Source organism: Cygnus olor, chromosome 4 (genome assembly GCF_009769625.2).
Source record: "Cygnus olor isolate bCygOlo1 chromosome 4, bCygOlo1.pri.v2, whole genome shotgun sequence".
NCBI classification, from domain to species: domain Eukaryota; kingdom Metazoa; phylum Chordata; class Aves; order Anseriformes; family Anatidae; genus Cygnus; species Cygnus olor.
Window position 1 is genome coordinate 33669042 of NC_049172.1, and position 19950 is coordinate 33688991.

General features: G+C 36.5%; 1 protein-coding gene across 6 annotated transcripts in view; it reads left to right on the forward strand.

The window, feature by feature from the left end:
- Positions 1-19950, forward strand: part of LRBA (LPS responsive beige-like anchor protein) — a 396366-nt gene that overhangs the window by 336538 nt on the left and 39878 nt on the right. For 4 of the 6 annotated variants that reach the window (XM_040554872.1, XM_040554874.1, XM_040554877.1 and 1 more), the window contains 3 exons: positions 709-876; positions 16148-16237; positions 19612-19804. In XM_040554872.1, the coding sequence (XP_040410806.1) occupies positions 709-876; positions 16148-16237; positions 19612-19804 (451 nt within the window). The remainder of the gene's footprint in view (positions 1-708; positions 877-16147; positions 16238-19611; positions 19805-19950) is intronic. The other 2 variants (XM_040554875.1, XM_040554876.1) reach the window with 1 other exon arrangement.

Below are 19950 nucleotides of genomic sequence, written 5' to 3' on the forward strand. Positions count from 1 at the left end.
TTAACTCTTTAGATTACAATGATTTTTAAGTCATCTTTTAATGTATTTGTACTATTTCTAATACCGTTATGGAGAGATCCATTATGGTTTAGATGCTTTTGTTTGAGGGATTGGATTGTAACTGGATAACATCTTCAGGAAAGTGGCTTTATCATTCAGCATCCTAATACCATTTCTGTAAAGGCTTGTCTAAGAGACATATACAAGAAATGCATAAAAGTATTAGCAGGCTGATATTTCAGCATGTAAATATTTTGTACCCTGACACTCCTAGTTAGTTGAGTTTCCCTGGATCTGTCAGTCTTCTGTCCGTCTGTCACAATCAGATTAACATGCTGTTATTATTCATTGTGAAGATCACACGTAGAAAAAACACAACTGTATTGTGAGAGTTCATGAAAACTTAGCCTGTCCGCCTCTAAATGCATAAATGCTTTCCACTTACTGCTTTGCTCTTATTCCCACTATTATAGTGTAAACAGCAAGATCTCACAGTGAGCGGGAAGTAGAGTAGGGTTAGTCAGGAGACCCCGTCATCTTTTGCAGGGCCGTTTTTTTAAAAAAATATAATTTTAAACTATTGTTATCAATTTTGTAGTGAGACTTGTTAAGATAATTTTGCATGCTATTCAAAATACTTCTACTACTAAGAAATGATGACTATCTGTCAAACTCAAGTTTATATACTTTGTGTGTGTTTTTTTACAGGCATTAGAAAGTGAGTTTGTTTCCTGCCAGCTTCATCAGTGGATTGATCTGATTTTTGGCTACAAACAGCAAGGGCCAGAGGCTGCTAGGTCCCTGAATGTATTCTACTATTTGACTTACGAAGGAGCTGTTAATTTAAGTTCAATAACAGATCCTGTATTGAGAGAGGTAAGTTTGTACTTCAAATGTAGAAAAGCAAAATCTTTGTTAACCTTTGGTACTGTTGAAAGTGTAAAGACTCCACATTGTTTAGGTCTACCAGTGAATGCTCAAATCTTTGCTTTCTCTTGTGGTTTGGCTACAGGCCAGACAAATGCAAGGTGCCTGAACCAGTCATCACAGCATGCAAAAGTAGAACAAGCACGCAAGTTGTTCTTAAACTTTGTGCACCTAGATTCAGCCACACCAGTATGAAAATAAATGTTCAAGAACTGCTTTATTTGCTCTGAGGGCAGCGTTCTTCTCACTAATGCAGGACCTTAATGGAAGAAGACCGTGGGCAATCTTGGTTTGCACTTTTGAATTAAATTCCACAGTTTTAACAATTGTCTTTTAATGCAATCCTGCATGTGGAGTGCATATCAAGCACTCTATAGTTTTGTAGCTTCCATTATTTTTATTTAGCTTGCTATCAAATTAATAGTAACTTGTCCTGTATTTTTGATAAGCAAAAGTAAATATTTGAACTGTGGAAAGATTGCGTCTTTTACTCAGGCTCATCACCATTGAGAAAAATCTATTTGATAAAATATCTTAATGTTACTGTGGGCTTGAAAACAACTCCCTCCTCCACCTAAACAGCTGTTTTCCAAAAGAAAAAAAAAAAAAAGAGGGTGTGGGGAGGGTGATTAAAAGTTATTTTTGAGAGGTTTTACTTCCTCTGTTCAGTCAATAGACCAGAACTAAAAATAGCTGTAAGTATATTAATTAGAGAATAAATGTAACTGGTACTTTGCAGTCAAATATTCTAAGTCACTGAGAACAAAGTGATATGAATGCTGTTAACAATTTTATTTAAAAGTGTGGCTAGATGTATACCAGCAGGAAATATATTTGCAAACAGGTTAAAAAAGAAAGAACAATTATATTTCTATTTACAAATGTTAGGCTTGAAGTTCACTGTAGAATTGTAGACTAATCCTAAGGTAAGTTTCTTGTCATTTATTGTTTGTTGAAAGAAGGTGCGAGAAGTAAGTGATTATTATTTTCAATAATGCTGTTTTTTCTGTACATACCAGCCATCTGACTGTTGGGACACCTTGACACCCTCTGTAGAGAAAGTCATGTCATAGCAACAGTGTGGGTTGTGGCTGGGAGGAAAGTGGGGCAGTGGAAAGGCTTGGGGGTGTGCAGGGCATGTAAAGGTACGTGAGGACTGGCGTTAGTAGCAGAAGTTATGGCTGGTTGTCAGTGTTATTTCGGCTGCAGACAGTCTGCAGACTTCATCTTGGTCCACTTGGAGCTAAAATACAGACATTGCACATCATTGCATTCCAATGAGCTAAGAAAAAATATATTGGAACGTTTGGCTTTTAAGGAAAATTGTATTAACCAGGTTTGAAACAGTTATTGACCCACAGATACTAGTTGATACTGTTCACCCTATCATTTTCTCATTTCATTGATAATGTTTATCACTGTTTCCTTGTACACTGATAAGAAAATACTCTTACAATGTAATAGTATTTATTGGACTCTTGAAGTGGTAGGTTTAAGTGTGAGCTCAAAAAAAAAATAGACTGGGTATTGTGTAAAAATTCATATTAGTTCAGTCTTCATTCTTAATTTTGATACACCTATGGGAAATATAGGTTAGAGAGTATGTCTTCAGATATTTTATATTATTATTTGATTTTATTTTTTATGATTCACACAACATAACATAAATGTAACTTTTTACTAAGGCATGTATTTTTTAAAGAAGTGAAATGATGAAGGTACAAATTGAAGTAATACTAATCAAAAGAGCAGCTTTCCAGACACACATTTTAAGTAGTTTTGAATTTTTCTAGAGCAGCTCTATTATCAGTTTAACTGTGATCTCTTTTCCTTGTGTCATAGCCTGAAAAAAAAACCAACACTAATTTAAGACCAACAAAGTAGTTACAAATCTGTCTGGAAGTGTGGATTGTCTCAGTTAGAGAGGCATTTTGTACCTCTAAAAATATATTAATATATTTTGTTACCAAATCTTTTGAGTATGGCTTTTTTTTTTTTATGTCACTTCTACGTTTCTTATTTCTGATTTGTTCTGTACTGGCTGAACTGAGTAGCGTATTAAAATGAAAACAGGAGAGGGAGAAATCACTGATGTTGAGTTCATAATAACGGAGTAGCTTAGCAGACGCAGAATTTTGAAACACTACTGATGATGTAAAAAATACGTACTGATAAATGCAGACAGCAGAATGAATGTTATCTGTAGTACTTTTATTCTGTGTTATTTGAAGATTGGTCCAATGGAATATCTTTATTTAGCATTTTTCAACCTTATTTTTAAGCAGGTCTAAGGATATTCCAACAGTAGAAAGATTCCTGGTTAGTAAAGCATCCTTTCCTACTTATATTTATTTTGTAATAGCATATTTTTGTATTGTATACACGTGTATATGTAATTTGAAATGGTACATATGATCAGCTCTGGTATGATATTGATAACCATGCAAAGAGATTTAATGAGTGTCATCACCAATGGTAAGTTATTCTGTTTTTACTTGTGAGTAAAGATGAAAGTAATAAAAAATCTGCTTGTGTGTATATCTATGTGCATAATCATTCTATATCTATGTGCTAAATGAATTTATCATGCACCTTTGACAGCCTCACCTTCTTCCTGCTTACTAATCCATCTCCCTGAGGACCTACGCTAACATTCTGTACTGCCAAGCAGCTTCAATCAGCATTTATTTTTCTCCTTCAGTCAGCTTGCCAGAAAATATTTCTTCTTTTCTCCACCAAATTCCCGGTTAGAGGTCGAATGAGTTTCTGATCTGGACAATTAATAGTATTTTTAGGCAGGCATGACACCACAGGTTTACTGTCTGTTTATTAAGCAAGTATTAAACCAGAAATCTTATTCTAGATTTCTGGGTTTTGGAAAGGATGCTTTAAGCTTTCTCCTTGCAATAAAGTTCAAGGTTTGGGGCTTTAAATCCTGAAAATTGTAGTGGAATATATATTTTTCTTTGCAAACCTGAAAAAAGGAGAAACTTCTATATTGCAAGTTACCCAGGCTTAGGTATCATATGGAAATAATAGTATGTGTTTAAACCATGGCAATTTCTCCACTAAGACGGTCTCTGAGTATATACGCTGCCAAGCCTGGACCACATCAGTAATGAGAAGCCCGTGATGTTTCTGAAGTATCTTCACAGGTATGTGTGTGGATATCGGTGACCTAACTCATCAGGAGAGGCCACACACAGAATAATAGTGGAAGGAACTGAGGAGTGGAGGAGTTCAGGTTAATGCAGAATTTCCTTAGGTCTCCTAAATGGCTCCAACTGGCACCTTTATTTTTATAGGCAGTCAGGTTATATATATTACAAGAAGGAAGCACTCGTCTAGGAAGGAAAACTACTTGATTAAAACCATATTCCAACTTTCTTTCTTTTTTTTTCTTTTTTTTTTTTTTAACTGAAAATGTAGAACTTTTACATCCTCTCATACTGCTGTGAACAATTTTTTCCTGCCATTCTTTCTGCCTATGGGAATAAATGATGTAAAGTATTTTGAAAGGATCTGACTTCTATAATCGAAAATTTTAAACTAAAATGCAAACCATGGGCCACATGCTACCTTTTGGCAGATAAACCCTGGGGAGTGCAAAGCTTGCATAATTCAAAGGCAAATCTCAGGAGGGGGGGAGCAGATCAAGAGAGGAGGGTTTGAGCTGGAGCCAGTGGGGGAAGGGAACAACTGGAGAAGCAAGGCAAGGGATCCAGTACATCTGCTGCCATATCTGTGCACAAGTCGTCCCTGCAGAGACCATTCCTTCATCCACTTCTTTTTTTCCTCAAGCCATTTTAGCAGTGTTGTCATCAACTCTGATCCTTGTACTTGTGTATCTCGCTGAAAGAGGTTCCAACTGCAAAGGGATGTTGCTGTTAGTTGACAAGCAGTAAATATCACATCTCTTTCCTGTGGAAAATATGGTATTTGCCAGCAGAAGTATGCTATATTACTACCTTCTGTTGACTCTGTCTTGAAAAAACTATTCTGATCTGAACTTGCAATCATAAGATTTGCTGTGAAGGGTTTTTTTGTGCCTGCATGGAAGAGGTAAGAAGTCACAGTACCACAGATAAATGTCATCCAGCGGTTCTGGAGAGAATTTGCATCACCTTCTTATCACAAATTCTGCTCTCTTTTTGAAACAGCTGTCCAAGTTTTTTTGCCTTTTTTTTTAAAGATAGAATTAGTTCTCTGCCATTCAGACAAGCAACTGATGAAGGAGTGAAGCACAATCTGTAGAAAATAATTTGTATCTTGGACTAATTTATATTCTATTACTTTCTTTGTCAGAAGAATAAAAATTTCTGTTGCCTTTAGCATAGAGTAAGGGAAGACCATCATGAATTTGGGCTCCACTTGGAGTTTATAATTAAAAGTCCATTTCTCCGCTCATAGCCCTCTGTGGCTAGCATAAACACTAGATAAGCTTAAAGAAAAGAGATTATAGCCAGAAGGCAAAAAATTACTTGGAGGATATATTGATTTACTACAGGAACCCCTCAGCTTCAGGAGGTATACAAAATTATGTACCATACTTATCAAAAAGCACCTAACTGTATTCTCTGAAAAAATTTTAAAATATCATATGGCATGATAATTGTAGGCAGTAATTAAGGAAGACTGATGATTTTAGAATTAGCAATAATAGTTTGAAAAACATGAGAGTAAGACCCATCCAATTACTATTCCATGTACTTTCATTACAAAGTGACTTGCACTTAGCCTTAGATGATTCAGTTGTTTTATACTTCTTCCTTTGGAAAGAAGGTACCATTTTGTTATATGAAGGTAGTCTGTTTAACATTAGGAAGCACAGCTTTCTCCATTCTATTGACACCTTTCTTTCTACCATTGATATTTTATTTCCATATGAACTGAGGAGATTCAGAAATTGTGAAGAATCAGTTTGGACATAGCATTTGGTATGTTATTTCAATGTGCCACTTCTGATTATATAAAGAGAGAAAATTATTCTTTTTATTTTCTGTTTTAAGGCATATGGCATAAATTATTTAATGGATAATAGCTTTTAAATGTTACCCCAGATTAATATCGTTGGGTAAGTTTTATGCATCTTAGACCTATCTCTTATGAGTCTAATTTTATTCTTAAATATTTACAATTTGAGAGACTTCTGTGCTTTCCAAAAGAAGCTACAAGGATGTTTAGTTTACATGACCCCAGTTTCATGACAGCAGTAGCAGATCTGATATCTTATCCCAGAGAAAGCATTTTTGGCCTCTCTTTTAGCTGTGCTCATGGTGGGAGTTAATAGCATATTTCAGCTCTAACTCAGCTGGAGAACTCTGACAGCAGTGAATCTTTCACAAAGTATAAACACAATTTGTATTTATAGCATAGTTAACATTTACTAAATAGTTGGGAAAATGATCAGTCTGGTTTTAGCAGGTTGGGCAACAGTCTTTGTTGTGGCTGTGATGAGTTTTAAAAAGTGGGATAAAGTGATTATAAAATACTGTCACAGAGCAGTAAATTTAAATGTGTTGAATTCTGTTAGTAACGAATTTATGCAGGCAAAATTCAAGCTGTTGTTGAAACAATCACTGAATCATCTCTGGCCAGAAGTGTGTTGCACAGATGGTATGCTTGACGTTGTGCAGCACAGGAACAGCGTGAAAAGCCAAATAAATGTTAAGACTTAGTCTAGTTCTAATTGAAAATCAGTATTAAAATATCGTATGTAACCAGAGTTAAGAAGAATATATTTAAAGTAAGCATACTGATTTCGTGGCTAAGGAGAGCTGGACTTGTCAACTGCAAGCAAATGCTGATCTGATGGAAGACGGAGAAAAATAGCATAGTAAAGATAGAGCCTCAGTTGCCGTTGTAGGTGAGCAGTTCCCTCTATTGCTTGAAATCAGCTTGTTGGGATGTTGGGATTCTCCCAGGAAAAGATGAGTATTTTCTTCTGCTTAAAAGGAGTATTAAAATAACAAGAGCACCAGTACTGCCACTGGTCCATATTATTTACCTATGAATTCTCACATCTCAGCTCTCACTGTGACTTATCTGTGGTGTTTGAGTAAACAGGCAACCTGAACATAATCAAGTGTTCGCTGTGATATCTGGGAGGTGTGGCATTTCTTTGATTCTATTTAGCCCAGAGTTTGGCATGACAAATGGGGTTTTATTGCCCTTTGTCTTAACTTATGTATTAAGTACATTGCTTCGAAACAGACATAAAAGTATTCAGCTAGGTTTCAATCCAGAAAAATAGCTGACATGAATGTTCTCTTCATTACAGAATAGATCCTAATTTTATTTGATGCTTCTACTTTTGTATCCAAAAGGAAAAAGTGGGATATTTTAGAGTTATCTGAAGTAGGACTGAGATGCCTGATTAACAAAATAAGAATCAAACAACTGCTTAGACTAAAAATAGTAAAGCTTTATGGAAAGAGGTAACTCGTGCAAGTAAGTTCTTTGGCTCTGAGTGCTTTTTTTTCTCAGTCCGATTGTAATTCAAAGGATAGAAATTTTCAGTGCAGTCAGTTCCCTTACCTCTTCTTGCTTGACCTGTCTTGTGGATCTATCAGAGCCAGAGAGGCCTTGAGACCGACCCCCTGGGCTCTTTTCATTTTCATTTGTGCCTGGCTGGTCAGCCTTAGATAGCTGACATATTTGTTGGCCAACATTTAAGAAGAACAAGTAATCAAAAAGGTAAACAAGAGATGGAAAAAAGAATTGTTCATAAACTATCAAAAACAACTTTTTTGAAGGGAAAGTTTTTCCTTTTTTTGTTTTTTAATCTTTTTTTTTCTTCCCTATGTGGAAAGAATGAGATATGCTAGTGTATAATAGCTACAGTTCTCAAAGACTAAGTCATCGAGCCTGAATCAAACATGGAGACAAACAGTCTACAAATATTTCATTAATTTGGTATTGCTAGCATCCTTAGATTATTTGCAGATTCCTTATGCAGTCCAATCAATACCTTGTACAACAGTTGGGAAACTAAAAATTTTTGTTTGGAGTGTTTTCATTGTATTTGCAAACTGTAGTCTAGTGTGTCTAGCTCATGAATATTCCCACTGTGTCTGTAGATGGTGTATTTATTTACCAAACTGCATTATAACTGCAAATATATCTGTGTTAGTTATATTTGAAAACAGCTGCTTTGTGAGTGAGAAACCTGAGGTCATGCTGAAGATGCTTTTCCTCAATCAGTGTCTAAAAATGAAGCCTCAGTTTAATATTACATTTTATTAGATGAAAAAAATATAATTGCAGTAGAAAACTCTGAGATAATATTTTTCCGTACTTTGAAAACAGATAGTTTGATCTTGTTATGCCTTAGTTTAAATATATGTATTAGCTTAGCTTAGCAAAATGAGTTAATTTGTTTCTTGTTCACACACTTGTTACAGGTTCTAACAGGTGATCATGCAAAGGGTTTTTAAGATCACTGGATGCTGGATGTATTAACCTCCCTCATATCAAAATGTTTTATTTAATAAATAGAAATGGTATCAAATTTGGAGAAACTCCATGGAATGCTAACAGAGTGGAACAAATTGCTTTCTTCCAAAGCAAAAAGTTTTATATCAGAAAATTTGGAGTCAGCTAAGTAGCTAACTAGACCGTATGTAGGAAGCAAGTTTTAAAGATTATTCTTTGCTTTTTAAAGGGGTGAATGAACAATGCCAAAAATGGTGAAGCTTCCAGGTAACGCATATTGCAATGCCACGGCTTTCTATGTAATAATTATTGATTTTAAATGAAAGCAATGAGTTGTTTTCTTGAAAACTTAGTGCTGTAGTGAACAGAGAAATTAGGCAGCTTTGGTTTTGGTAATCACATAAAATGGAGACAGTTAGATTTTTAAAAATTAGCCCCAGAGCTGCTTAGGATTTTGCTTGTACTGAATCCAGCATTATTTGCAGGTCTTTAAATTTGTCTCAACTTTCTTTTTAGACTCTTTCCCCTTTTTACTTTGTCAGTCTCTTTGAAGTACTTCCAGACCTGTTTTTCTAGTTCTAGTTTTTTTATCTGCCTCTTTCCAGTAGCCAAAGATTTAGGTGTTTTGAGTGAGCACATCAGTGCTCCAGACAGAGATACTGTTTGAAATTATCCATGAACCCAGTGCCTCTGAACATTATTGAGTGACATTTGTTTCTGTTGGTTGTGTCTGCTCTGTCTAACTGGTTTCTTTCAGATTGGCAGCTGGGATTACACTGTAGTAGACGGACAGCTGCATGAACTGGAGATTTCAGTGAGGCCATGCTAGACCTCTGTTTAATATGCCTGGAATGTATATATTCAGATTGGAGCAACTTATGCGGCCCCAAGGGGGAATCTATTTATATTTTCACAAACTGTGATTACTTCCTGTTTTACTTTAATGACTGCCATATAATTGTCATGATGGTTTGTCAGGACAAAAAGACTTAATTTTCTTGATTCTCACAGAAAATTTCCTGATGCAGTTTAAGAGCTGGGTTAGTGTTTTTGTTTTTAAAGACGTGGTGGAAGGTATCCTACTCTGTGCTCCCCTCTGTACTTCTTCACGATGCAAGCAGGAGAAAATACTCGTACATTGAATCTCAAATAGCTTTAAGACAAAAAGCATAACAAAAACAAAATCCAAAAAAAGCCCAACCTCCAGGTGTCGGTGGTAGTTTGGATTTAAAAACCAGCAAGTGGTTGGACTAGTAACCTAAATTCCAGGCAACAACAGTATTTTGAACAGAGGCAGAGAAGAAACTTAAAATAAATACAAAAGATGTGATTCTCACAAAGAAGCTACAAGGAAGGAAAAAAGAAAAAAAGAAATCTATGCTTCATTTATATTTGATGGCTTTCATTTCTTCATTTTTATATCATTTTATTGTGTGATGTGTCCTGTTCAGTTTTGTTACACATATTTCCAATGCACTGCTGCAGACAAGGGTTGTGCACTTTTTTCTTCCTAACAGCTTGCTGGTGTACTCTGGTAATGTCCCCCTGTGCAGCTGTCGGTAGTATTTCTGCCCATGCTTCAGCTCTGGAGTCATGAACCCACGCTCCTTGAGCTGAAGTAGTAACAGCATTAGTGGGCTACAAGAGAAATCTTTTACACTCTGTTATCACAAACGTTTTGTAGATGTGCTTAACGATACTTGCAGAACAGTATGTAACACTTGATTTTTCTTTTCTTTATCCTTTCTTCCCTCCTCGTTCCCTTCCTCCCCTGCCATTTGTTAGATCGCAAACCTAGGAGAGGCAATTTTCTTTAAAACAGTACATTAAATGAATAGTTCAATTGATAAAATAAATAATTGGAATGATTCAATGAAAAGGGTCTGATTTGTGAGGTCAAAACAAAAGAAGGATTTTCTGTTTTGGCATGAAGAAATTAGGCCTCTTGTATTTTGAGAACAGTTGATGTGAGTGTGTGAATTTCTGATATGAACATTTGAGTGCTGTATTTTTTCCCTGGGTCAAGTGTAGTGCAATATCCCCAGGGCAGGTGTACAGTCAGCGAGTGTATACATTGCCAGTTTCAGAAAAGCATTTTGCCCATTTTTCACAACCTTGATCTAATGGGGATTGTTATGAAACAAGGGGAGAGGGTACTATGACAAGCTTCTCTTCTGTAATCTTCAGCCTGTTTTCAGCAATTTTATCTAATTGGTATGAATCATGCCTGTTCTCTGGCTAGTGTTATCCGGACTGCAGTCCATGAGGAATTGAGCTAAGAACCGTACCATGGAAGCGTAAGTGACTATCTGGTCAGAAGAGGCTTTCTGATCACTTGTTATCAGAGCTTGATTTTAATCGCCATCCCACGGGGAAGGGAGCTAGTCGGTTAGCTGCTAAGCCATTCCGCTTTGCTGTCTGAGGGGAAACCTGTCAAATGGTCTGTGTTCTGTGGTGCTGCAAAGCAACATCTGGGTGGAAGGAGAGGGAAGACAAGTAATCATAATTGCGTATCACTCAAGCCAATAGAAATCACTGAGGAACATGTCTGTAAACCTTTTTGAATATTGAAAAGTGAGGTAGGAGCGGCAGAGAGCCAAAGTAATTATTTTTGTGAGGGCTGTTTTTTTTCTGGACGTAAATAATGGGTATAAGGAAGGAGGATGAACCCCAAACCTTTCCTGTCCCTAACACACATTCTGAAAGAATGTATGTTGCAATGCATGAGGTTTTTTCACCTGAGCTTTCAAATGTTTGGCATTTAAATTCTACTGATAATTGAGAAGTAACTGGAAATACTCACATACAGATATGTAAAGACACATTGACAGAAAGTAGCCTCTTTGTAACGATAAGTGTGTAACCTGTAATTGGGCGTTCAAGCTATGGGGTGCAGTTTAACATGGGTATGATGTGCTCTTAGACTCTTTAGACAGTTTGGTGCTTTGTGTCTGAGCATGCATGATGAAAGCCACTCTTGAGTTATGTCTGTTTTAAGGGTCTTTAAATCTAGAGTTAAATGGTGTATGTCTTGCTTTTTAACTATACAGGCCTTCATTTCAGGATTTGAGTTCAAAACTAGAGACCGTTTCATTCTTTCTCTGTGACACTCACTGCAGTTCCCCCTCCACCCTCCCTCCCTCATATTTAATCTTATAGTTCTTTCAGACATAAACATGAAAAAAAAGCAATTTTGACTTAGTTTCTGAGTGTTGCTGCAAAGAAAAGTAACAAACATCTGTTTTTACCTTAACTGCATCCATATGTTCAACCTCCCCATCACCCTCCTTCCCAAAAAATTTACAGCCGTATTTGGTGGGTACTGCATACTGTTGAATTAACTTGCTTCACAGTTAGATTAGAGGGTAGGTTCAGAGACTGAAAAGATCTGTGTTAAGCAGTAGCCAAAAGCTGTACTATAGCTACAGCAAGTTTTCCTTTTTTCACTCATTTTCTTTTAATTTGCTTCCTTATTCCCCCCTCTCCTCTTCTCAACCCCCAAGAAAAGAGGATATAATCCAGGAGATTTTTTTAGGAACACTGTATTCTGGTAATCAGATAAATTTTAACTTGTGAAATTTGCTTATGACTTCCGTTTTTACAAATTAATTAACATTTGAAATACCATGTTTGTCATATTAATACGTGGCTTGAGATGCATACTGTGTGGATTATAGTAAAGAGTTAGTTAGCTTGTTTCATTTTATTACTTCTTGTTGTAGCATCTGGAACAATTCTGGCCTTACCAAAGTTTTGTTTTTGTAGAGGATTAACAGGAAGAAAGCTATTTTACTGAGATATTTGAGAAGCAGTGAAACAAAATGTTGAATGATATTATCTTTTACTTTGTGGTGTGCAGCATGCTTTCAGAGATAAGAGTTTGTAGGAGTAAAGGTATCTTTCAACAAAGGTTATTCCTTTCCAGTTATACAGTGCCTCCAATAGATAGAAAATTTCCCAAATATTTGTGCCTGTAGTAATCAAAACAGTTGTACGCTTCTAAGAGATTCAGCAATGTCAGAATACATACCCTTCCTCTGCCATTAGAAGAGGCTGGCCGTCTCTTAGTAATGCTGACTAATGCTGTTAATGCATCTTTCAAGAAAATGAAGTTAGAAGCTGGGCTATAATTTCTTAGAAAGGAAGTTGATGGCTTCTTGACCCATGATCATTTTATTGTATATTCTCTGGTAAGTGGTAGGTCCTTTTCCTTTATCTTAAAGGAGATAATAATTATCTCTCTGAGGAAAGCATTCTGTGCTCCTGGCTTATTTTCTTTGATAGGTTGAATAAAAGTCTGAGTGATATCTGGTGACTAAAATGCCCCCATATTTCTCTTTCTCATGTTATGTAAATTGAGAGAATGTGGATTGATTCTAGCTTCACCACCATCGTATGTTTCTGCTGATGGAGGGAGGTTATCTTGAATCTTCTATATGTGATCCTTCTGACTGAGACATCATCAGAACATGTACTGTTGACGTCTGGATAGACTTTGAATACAATCTGTGACAAGGAACTAATCATTTGGGGGAGCTAGTACAGTGTCTTGGTCAGAATGAAGAAGTCATAAAGAAGTCTTGAAGCTAAAGAAAAAAATCTTTACATTTTTATTAGTAATGAAAAGGAATGCAAGGGGGTTTTCTGCTGAAGTCCAGCTGCAATGTCTAGACACAATTGTTCAGGTGTTGTTGCCTTGATTTTTACTCGAGTTTTGCAAATTTCTGTTGGATCTCTGAAGATGTATGGTAAAGAGAACATACAGATACCATTATCTGTGCCTGTACTCTCTGCACAGTTTTGATGTTTTATCAACCTTTTACCTGTGGTAGGATGTGATCCAAATGTAGATTTTCCCATTTCCATTGGCTGAAAGAGAAAGACTTGTTTCAATGGGCAATTGTATTCCTAGAAATGCATGTTCTCTTAAAGTATGTGAGGACCAAATGGAAGCTAATGAGTCTAGAAGACGTTGTTTGTGCCTAAACTGTAAAACCCAAACTCAAGTTAGATTATAAACATGGATGTGGAAACAGACTTACATACAGACTGAAAATTGAGAATTTTTGGTCTCCTTAGATAGGCTTTGGCAAAAACATTGTCCCATTGGTCAGCAGTTTGTGCTGATGGAACACGTGTTGTGTGAAAATAGGCAATGGCTATTTACTTGCAGGTTGAGCAGAATATTTTATACTTCTTTTTAAGATCCCAGAGGGATTATGCTCTGCACTAAGGCAGGTTGGGAGATGAATAGCTGTTCTGCTGCTGCAGTGTGGTCTGCTCATCTGATAATGATGACCATCAAGTGTGTGAGTAAGCAGTGGAATCATAACTGTGTCTCCTCCAGTTTTTAATGGATGGTGGTGAGTTCCTCAAGGTCTGGACATTGAAAAATAGTGTTGTGACCACTGATTTTTCATTGACTGAAGCAATTTTAACATCTGATTTTTGTTCTACATCAGTATGTGCTCGTTATGATTAATGTATTTGAAATGCTCTGCATTAATACGTTCCTGGGCTTAATTTTCCCTTTCTTAGTACTGGCACTATGTAAGTGAGTATAGTTTGTAGAAGTAGCACTGGAAATTAAAGGACACAGCAGATTCAATGGGTATCACAAAACTCTGACTCTCTTTAAATGTGGAATATGGGACATTTGGGAATGGAAGTTTCTATATTGATTGTAAGTCCATGTAAAAGCAAGTTAACAAATCTGAAGCTTATTATTTCCTCATCTTATCAATTCTATTTTCAGCTCTATCTAAAATAAATGCATGGGAGTTGTGCTTCAAAAAGTATTTTATTCATTTTGAGTAATACGTAGGAAATATGGAGAAATAAATAGATTTTGTAGGTTTGCCCTAAAGATTTTAACGTGCACAGAATAACTTGCATCCAGGACTGTCTGCATGTTGCATCTTATATTCTTCTGGTATCACCTTCATTGCAAAACAGAATTTCAATTTGCTAGTAAAAATATCCACTTAATCTGCAAGTAAACATAGGTAAATCTTTTAATCTGGAAGCCTTCAGCTTTTTACAGGTAGGTTAGAGCTGCTGATCAGTAAGATGTTGCTTTGTTATTGCCACATGTCTAAAGGGACCTCAAATTCTATGCCATTGTGATTCCCTTGATATCTCAAGTCACAACAACCCAGATTTGAATTTTAATTTAGGATGTTTTGTCACTAGGAAGGGGGCTCTGATGGCCTTACTGAGCTTTAGTGTTTCATGAAACTGATACTGCTGTTCCTCAAAAAGTACTCCTTGAATTTCAGCATTTGTATGGCAGATTACACCGAGCTTTTGCTAAATTTATGTATTCACCAGTTCTTTGAAGATTAAGGTGCTTTCCAGAATGGGCAAGAGTCTTATAATCTGACCATAGAGCAATTTGAAGTCCTATTCTGATGAGTTCAGGTATTTCAAAAGCCCTACCAAATGTACTGTTTTGGATGGCACATTTCCTATCTCAGAGCATTATTATTAAGGCCTCAGGTGCATTCTACTTTTGATGTTATTCCTGTAACAGGAGATGACTGTGTTTCCTAGTACTTTATTATTAAGTAAAATAATTGATTTTAAGAATAAGATAAGTGTTGAACCATGAAAAAGAAGAATCTCAGAGAGAAAGAACAATCGTGCTATAAAAGCTAAAAATAAGCTAGTGTTTTTGTGTTCTACCATTCAAGTGCCCCATTTATAGCACTTTACTGAAAGGCCTGATTTTCTGATTTTTAGGACTTGCTAGTAGTGCCTCACCTTAGGTATTCAGCATTACTAGACACTTTTGGGAATGTAGGGCTCGATGCACCATGCAACACAGAGAAATTGAAGTATCAGCCCATATGTGAGCTGATAGCTGACAGCAATTGCAAGGTAATTTTACTTAGTTTAGCTCACAATGAAAGAAATTAATCTAAAATGAATTACTTGAGATTTTCTGTAGTATTAGCATGGTCCTGTGGATATAGTTCAGCTGCTTGGCTGAGAAAAAATAACTTGTTGAATTTTGGCTGCATGATTTTAATTTGAACCAGTGGGCCAGTAGGTGGAAACATGGAAAACAAGTCGGGCATCTATAGGCAAGAGGTATAAGTTCACACATTTAAAAATAAATAACTATTTAGTTAAAATAGCAAACGCATTAAATGGTATCTTCATCTGTGCCCTATGAAGAAAATGATACATTTCAGCATGCTGCTGAAGATACAGTGAAACTTAAAAAAAATGCTGTATTATATCGTCACATTACCCTTTAGTTACATTTAATACTAGTCTTGCTGTTGGTTTAATGAATCCTATTTTTTTTTAGATAAAAATGAAAATTAAAAAAATAGTTTGCTGTAGCTTTCATTTCAGTTCTTGCTGTTGAAACTAGGCGATGCAGTTTAAATAAAATGTAGAATGCTTAATACGTAGAGAAACTTTTAAAAAATTAACTTTTGTGTCTGAGTTACGATACAAACAGGATAAGCCAGTGTTAGAAAGGAAAAATGGAGCCAATAAAGAGGGTTTCTGATTATAATAGCTGGTTTCTGTTTAATATCATTGAGCAGGATGAGGTTTTGCAGAGTTTCTCATGGAAATAGCATCCACAGTACTAAAATGATTACCTCATTCTTAGTACCAGTGCCAAGCACTTAGCCCCACAGTGAACACACGGGGTTGATTTTCAACATGAAACAAGCCAGAAGTGTGGAATGACATTTTCAGGTGACAGTTATGGCTCTATTGCCTGTAATTAGCACCTCTTAACATGCAAACCTGCCTGTGCCTTTTCCAGGCTGTTGAAGCTCAAATACGAAGTTTTGGACAGACCCCTTCCCAACTGCTCATAGAACCACATCCTCCAAGAAGTTCTGCCATGCAGGTGGTAAGTACCACGTTAACTCTTTCTGACCTGCCATTTTGTTCGCTTCCTTTGCTATTTTAAAGTTCCAGTACCTGCTACTTTGCATTTCTTTTATGTGGTCGTGGACTTGTGCTATTAAAAAGAGCAGATGAGTTACGAGTTTGTAGGACTGTGAATGTATGCAATGCTTAACTATTCTTTTATTTATTGCTGGAAGGATTGTATTGATTTCTAGTACAGACCTTTTTTGTCAGTGTAATCTAAGAACACTTCATCAGTTTATTTTGTTAATACCATACCTGTACAGGTGAGAGCCAGTCATCATGGAGACAATTTAGTTAATCTTTGGCAGATTCCCCAAGAAGCATGGATTTAGGAGGTGGAACTTCCTTGTCTTTTCCCCCAGGCATAGGTTTTCCCCTAAAACCAGGATTACTAGGAATTCATGAGCTGAAACTTACATAGCAAAGAATGTGACTAAATGTGTTTTGCAGTAAAGCTAGGGTGATAAAATCCAGGCAGTGAGCATTAGCATGCTTTCCCTTTTACCTCTACTTGTGTCTAATATAATTTTATTATACAAACTATTATTTTATTACTGATTACTTTCCATATCATGTTGTGTGCAGTCCTTGGGTCTAAAATATCATTTGTGTTGTCATAGGTCCAGAACTAAGTATGTTAAGTGATACTGTGACAAGTGGAGCAAATGGTCTGCTAATTCACAAGTTTTTCAAAAGGTTACATTCCCTTATTGTTAAGATGGATGTTTTATCCTGAAATATATATTAAAAAAAAAAGAGAGAGAGAAAGAAAGACATAAAGAAAGAAAGGAGTTTTCTTCATGTATGTTTTGTAAAACATGATCTTTATGTCCTACACAGGCAGACTGAGGTTATTAGATTAAAAACATATCAAAAGTTCAAATGGTTTTAGAAAACTTACACAAAAATCAGAAATCTGTCCAAAGTAGCTTACAAACCTTGCAATCCAAGAGTCTAAGAAATGAAAACTTTGTCAAATTGAGCTACTAGCCTTTCTCAAATGCAAGTATATAAAGGTGTTGTGCATGAGGCTTGCTCAGCTGACTGTCCCCCCCAACACCGTTTGTGCAGCGTGTGCACATTACCCTTTGACAGCTGTGCTGTAGACTGGCTTTGCCCTCGGATCCCATGTACTGTATGGACAAAGCTGACTGTGCTGTTTTGTGATCTGCTGGCCCTTTGCACCTCCCACGTGGTGTCCTAGGGAAGGAGAGGGCCAGCAGACCAGTGCAGTGACCTGCAGTGTATGCAGCCAAGGGACTCTCTTTCAGATGAGCTCTGTCAAAAGAGATCTTGGGGAGCCCAAGCGTCCTCATCATACGTCTATACGCTGGATGTGTCCCTGTCTGTCATGATGCTGTGTACCATGCACTTGCAGTAACTTATGGAGACTTGTTTCAGTAAGAGGAGGAACTTGAGAAGCTGGTTGTTGACGTGTTTGTCAGACCCATTGTTAGATCAATAGATCTCATGCCAGGAAGCAGTCTGTGTGGTTTGATCATAATATTTTTCATGATGCTGAATTAGTAAAGATTTAGTCTGTAATGAAAAAAATGAATTTTGTGAAGTAAACTGTTTCTAACCACAGTGTTTTTTTGGGCTGAGGTACACACAGAAACAAAAACCTTAATTCTCCACTTGCTTTGACCGGTTTTGTGGTTATTAATACATGATTTTATAATAGCACTGTAGTAAGCATTTTAAAAGTAGTGTTCCTGGAGCTGAAATACAGTAAGGATGTTTTCCCTGTCACAATTCTATATTATTTCTAGTTGTATTTTTTTCCTGAGTTTTCTGTTTTCATGTGTGTGCACGTATGCATGAATACAACCGAATTGAAAGCTACCACGTACTGTGTTAAGTGCACAAGCCATAATATACACCAGGTGTAGTAATTAGCAGTCACACGAAGGCTGCCTATTTGTCTGGGTTTGCTGCTGTTGCTGTATCCCCTTGTGTTTTCAACCATCAGATAGCTGGATTTAATTGAGGCCACATCAGATGAGGCATTACTGACACCTTTAATTGAATGAGCATCCAGGGAGGATTAACTCATAATATTGATTGGCTTTTAGCCACTTGCTCAGAAGGGTGTCTGGGTAGCTTATTAGTTGCTTTTATTTACACCTTTATGCAAAGACTGTAAATAGGAATTCATAGAGCAATATGTTTTTCTAAGTACTCTTAATAACTTTTTAAAAAGGAGTGATAATAAAAATGCAAATCTATTTAATTTTTTTATTAGTTCTGTATAAGTATACATTAAATGTATGTAGTTACATACACATATATGTAATGAAATATTGCAGGTGGAAAATAGCCAAGAACACTTCATTTGTGTTCTAATTCAGTTTCTAGAAAAATACAAATACTGGAAGAATACAAATACAATATGGCTACTGGTGGCTAGGATGGTTGTATTTCTACATCTCAGTGGAGTTCTCTTTTTTAGGTACACCACGCAATTGCAAATCCACTATTATTGCATTTGCTTTTCCTCCTTATGCTTGACATCCAGCTCTCAGGTCCCTGATATTTTGATTCGACATTCACACTGTTAGAGATCTTAGTTAAAAAAGTTATTAATCTTTTCAACTTATCAAATGAAAAAAACTAAACCCTAAAAATATCATGGTGAAAATGAGAGTCTGGATTCATTCCTTCCCATTAGTATTTCTAGAAACAACACAGGATAGTCTGTAATCACGTCCACTTTATATTCTTTACAACTGCATTTAATTATGTTTGTCCTTTGAAACACATTTGCAGTGAAATCTTCTGCTTTGCATTCATAAATCTTATTTTTGTACACCAGAAATATATACAGAACATATATCTAGTCTATGTGTGTATCTGTTTATTTTAATGTGCTTTTATGTTCTCATCTGGCTTGTAAAGAATTGTAGTCTGCCAATGTAATGCAACTTGAGACAATCTCTGGGAGCAGGAATTTCTTTTGCTTACTCTTTTTTTTGTTGTTGTTCTTCCCTTCTGGTTTGGCACTGCTTTCCTTCACATGCTATCTCTGTAGACATATATGAAGGAGAATTCTTTTGGCAGAGTTAGGTGATTGGAAACTTTTGGTTTAATCTTCAGTGATCTCGAGCAAAGCCTGTATTTAGACACCCCTGTTCAGTGAGGCGGTCAACTTAATTGTGTACATAGAGAATTTCTACCTAAAATGGTTGTTTCCACAACCCTCTTCACTATTACTGCATTTGCTTTTCACTGCAGCTGCTTTTGGATCTTGTGGGTTTTAATGCAGTCTTCCTTTTCTTGTCCTGTCTTCTCTTCTTCTCCCCGTGTTTTCTTTTCCCATGTATTTGGGTTCTTGTTGTGTGCACTCAACAGTATCTCCTCCTGCAGAGTCCATTGATGTTCACAGACCAAGCTCAACAGGATGTTATCATGGTTCTGAAGTTCCCATCCAACTCCCCTGTCGCTCATGTAGCAGCCAACACCCAGCCAGGTCTGACCAACCCTGCTGTGATCACAGTTACTGCAAATAGGCTATTTGCTGTAAACAAGTGGCATAATCTTCCTGGTAAGTAAATTAAAGTAAGTAGCATAAGAAACCACTGCAATCAAGCAGTACATCTATTGTCTGCTTCAAAATTTGCTGCCAAACTGTTTTAAATTTAAAGTGTGAAGTGCAAGCCCCGTTCACTGATGTGGCATGCTCTTCACATA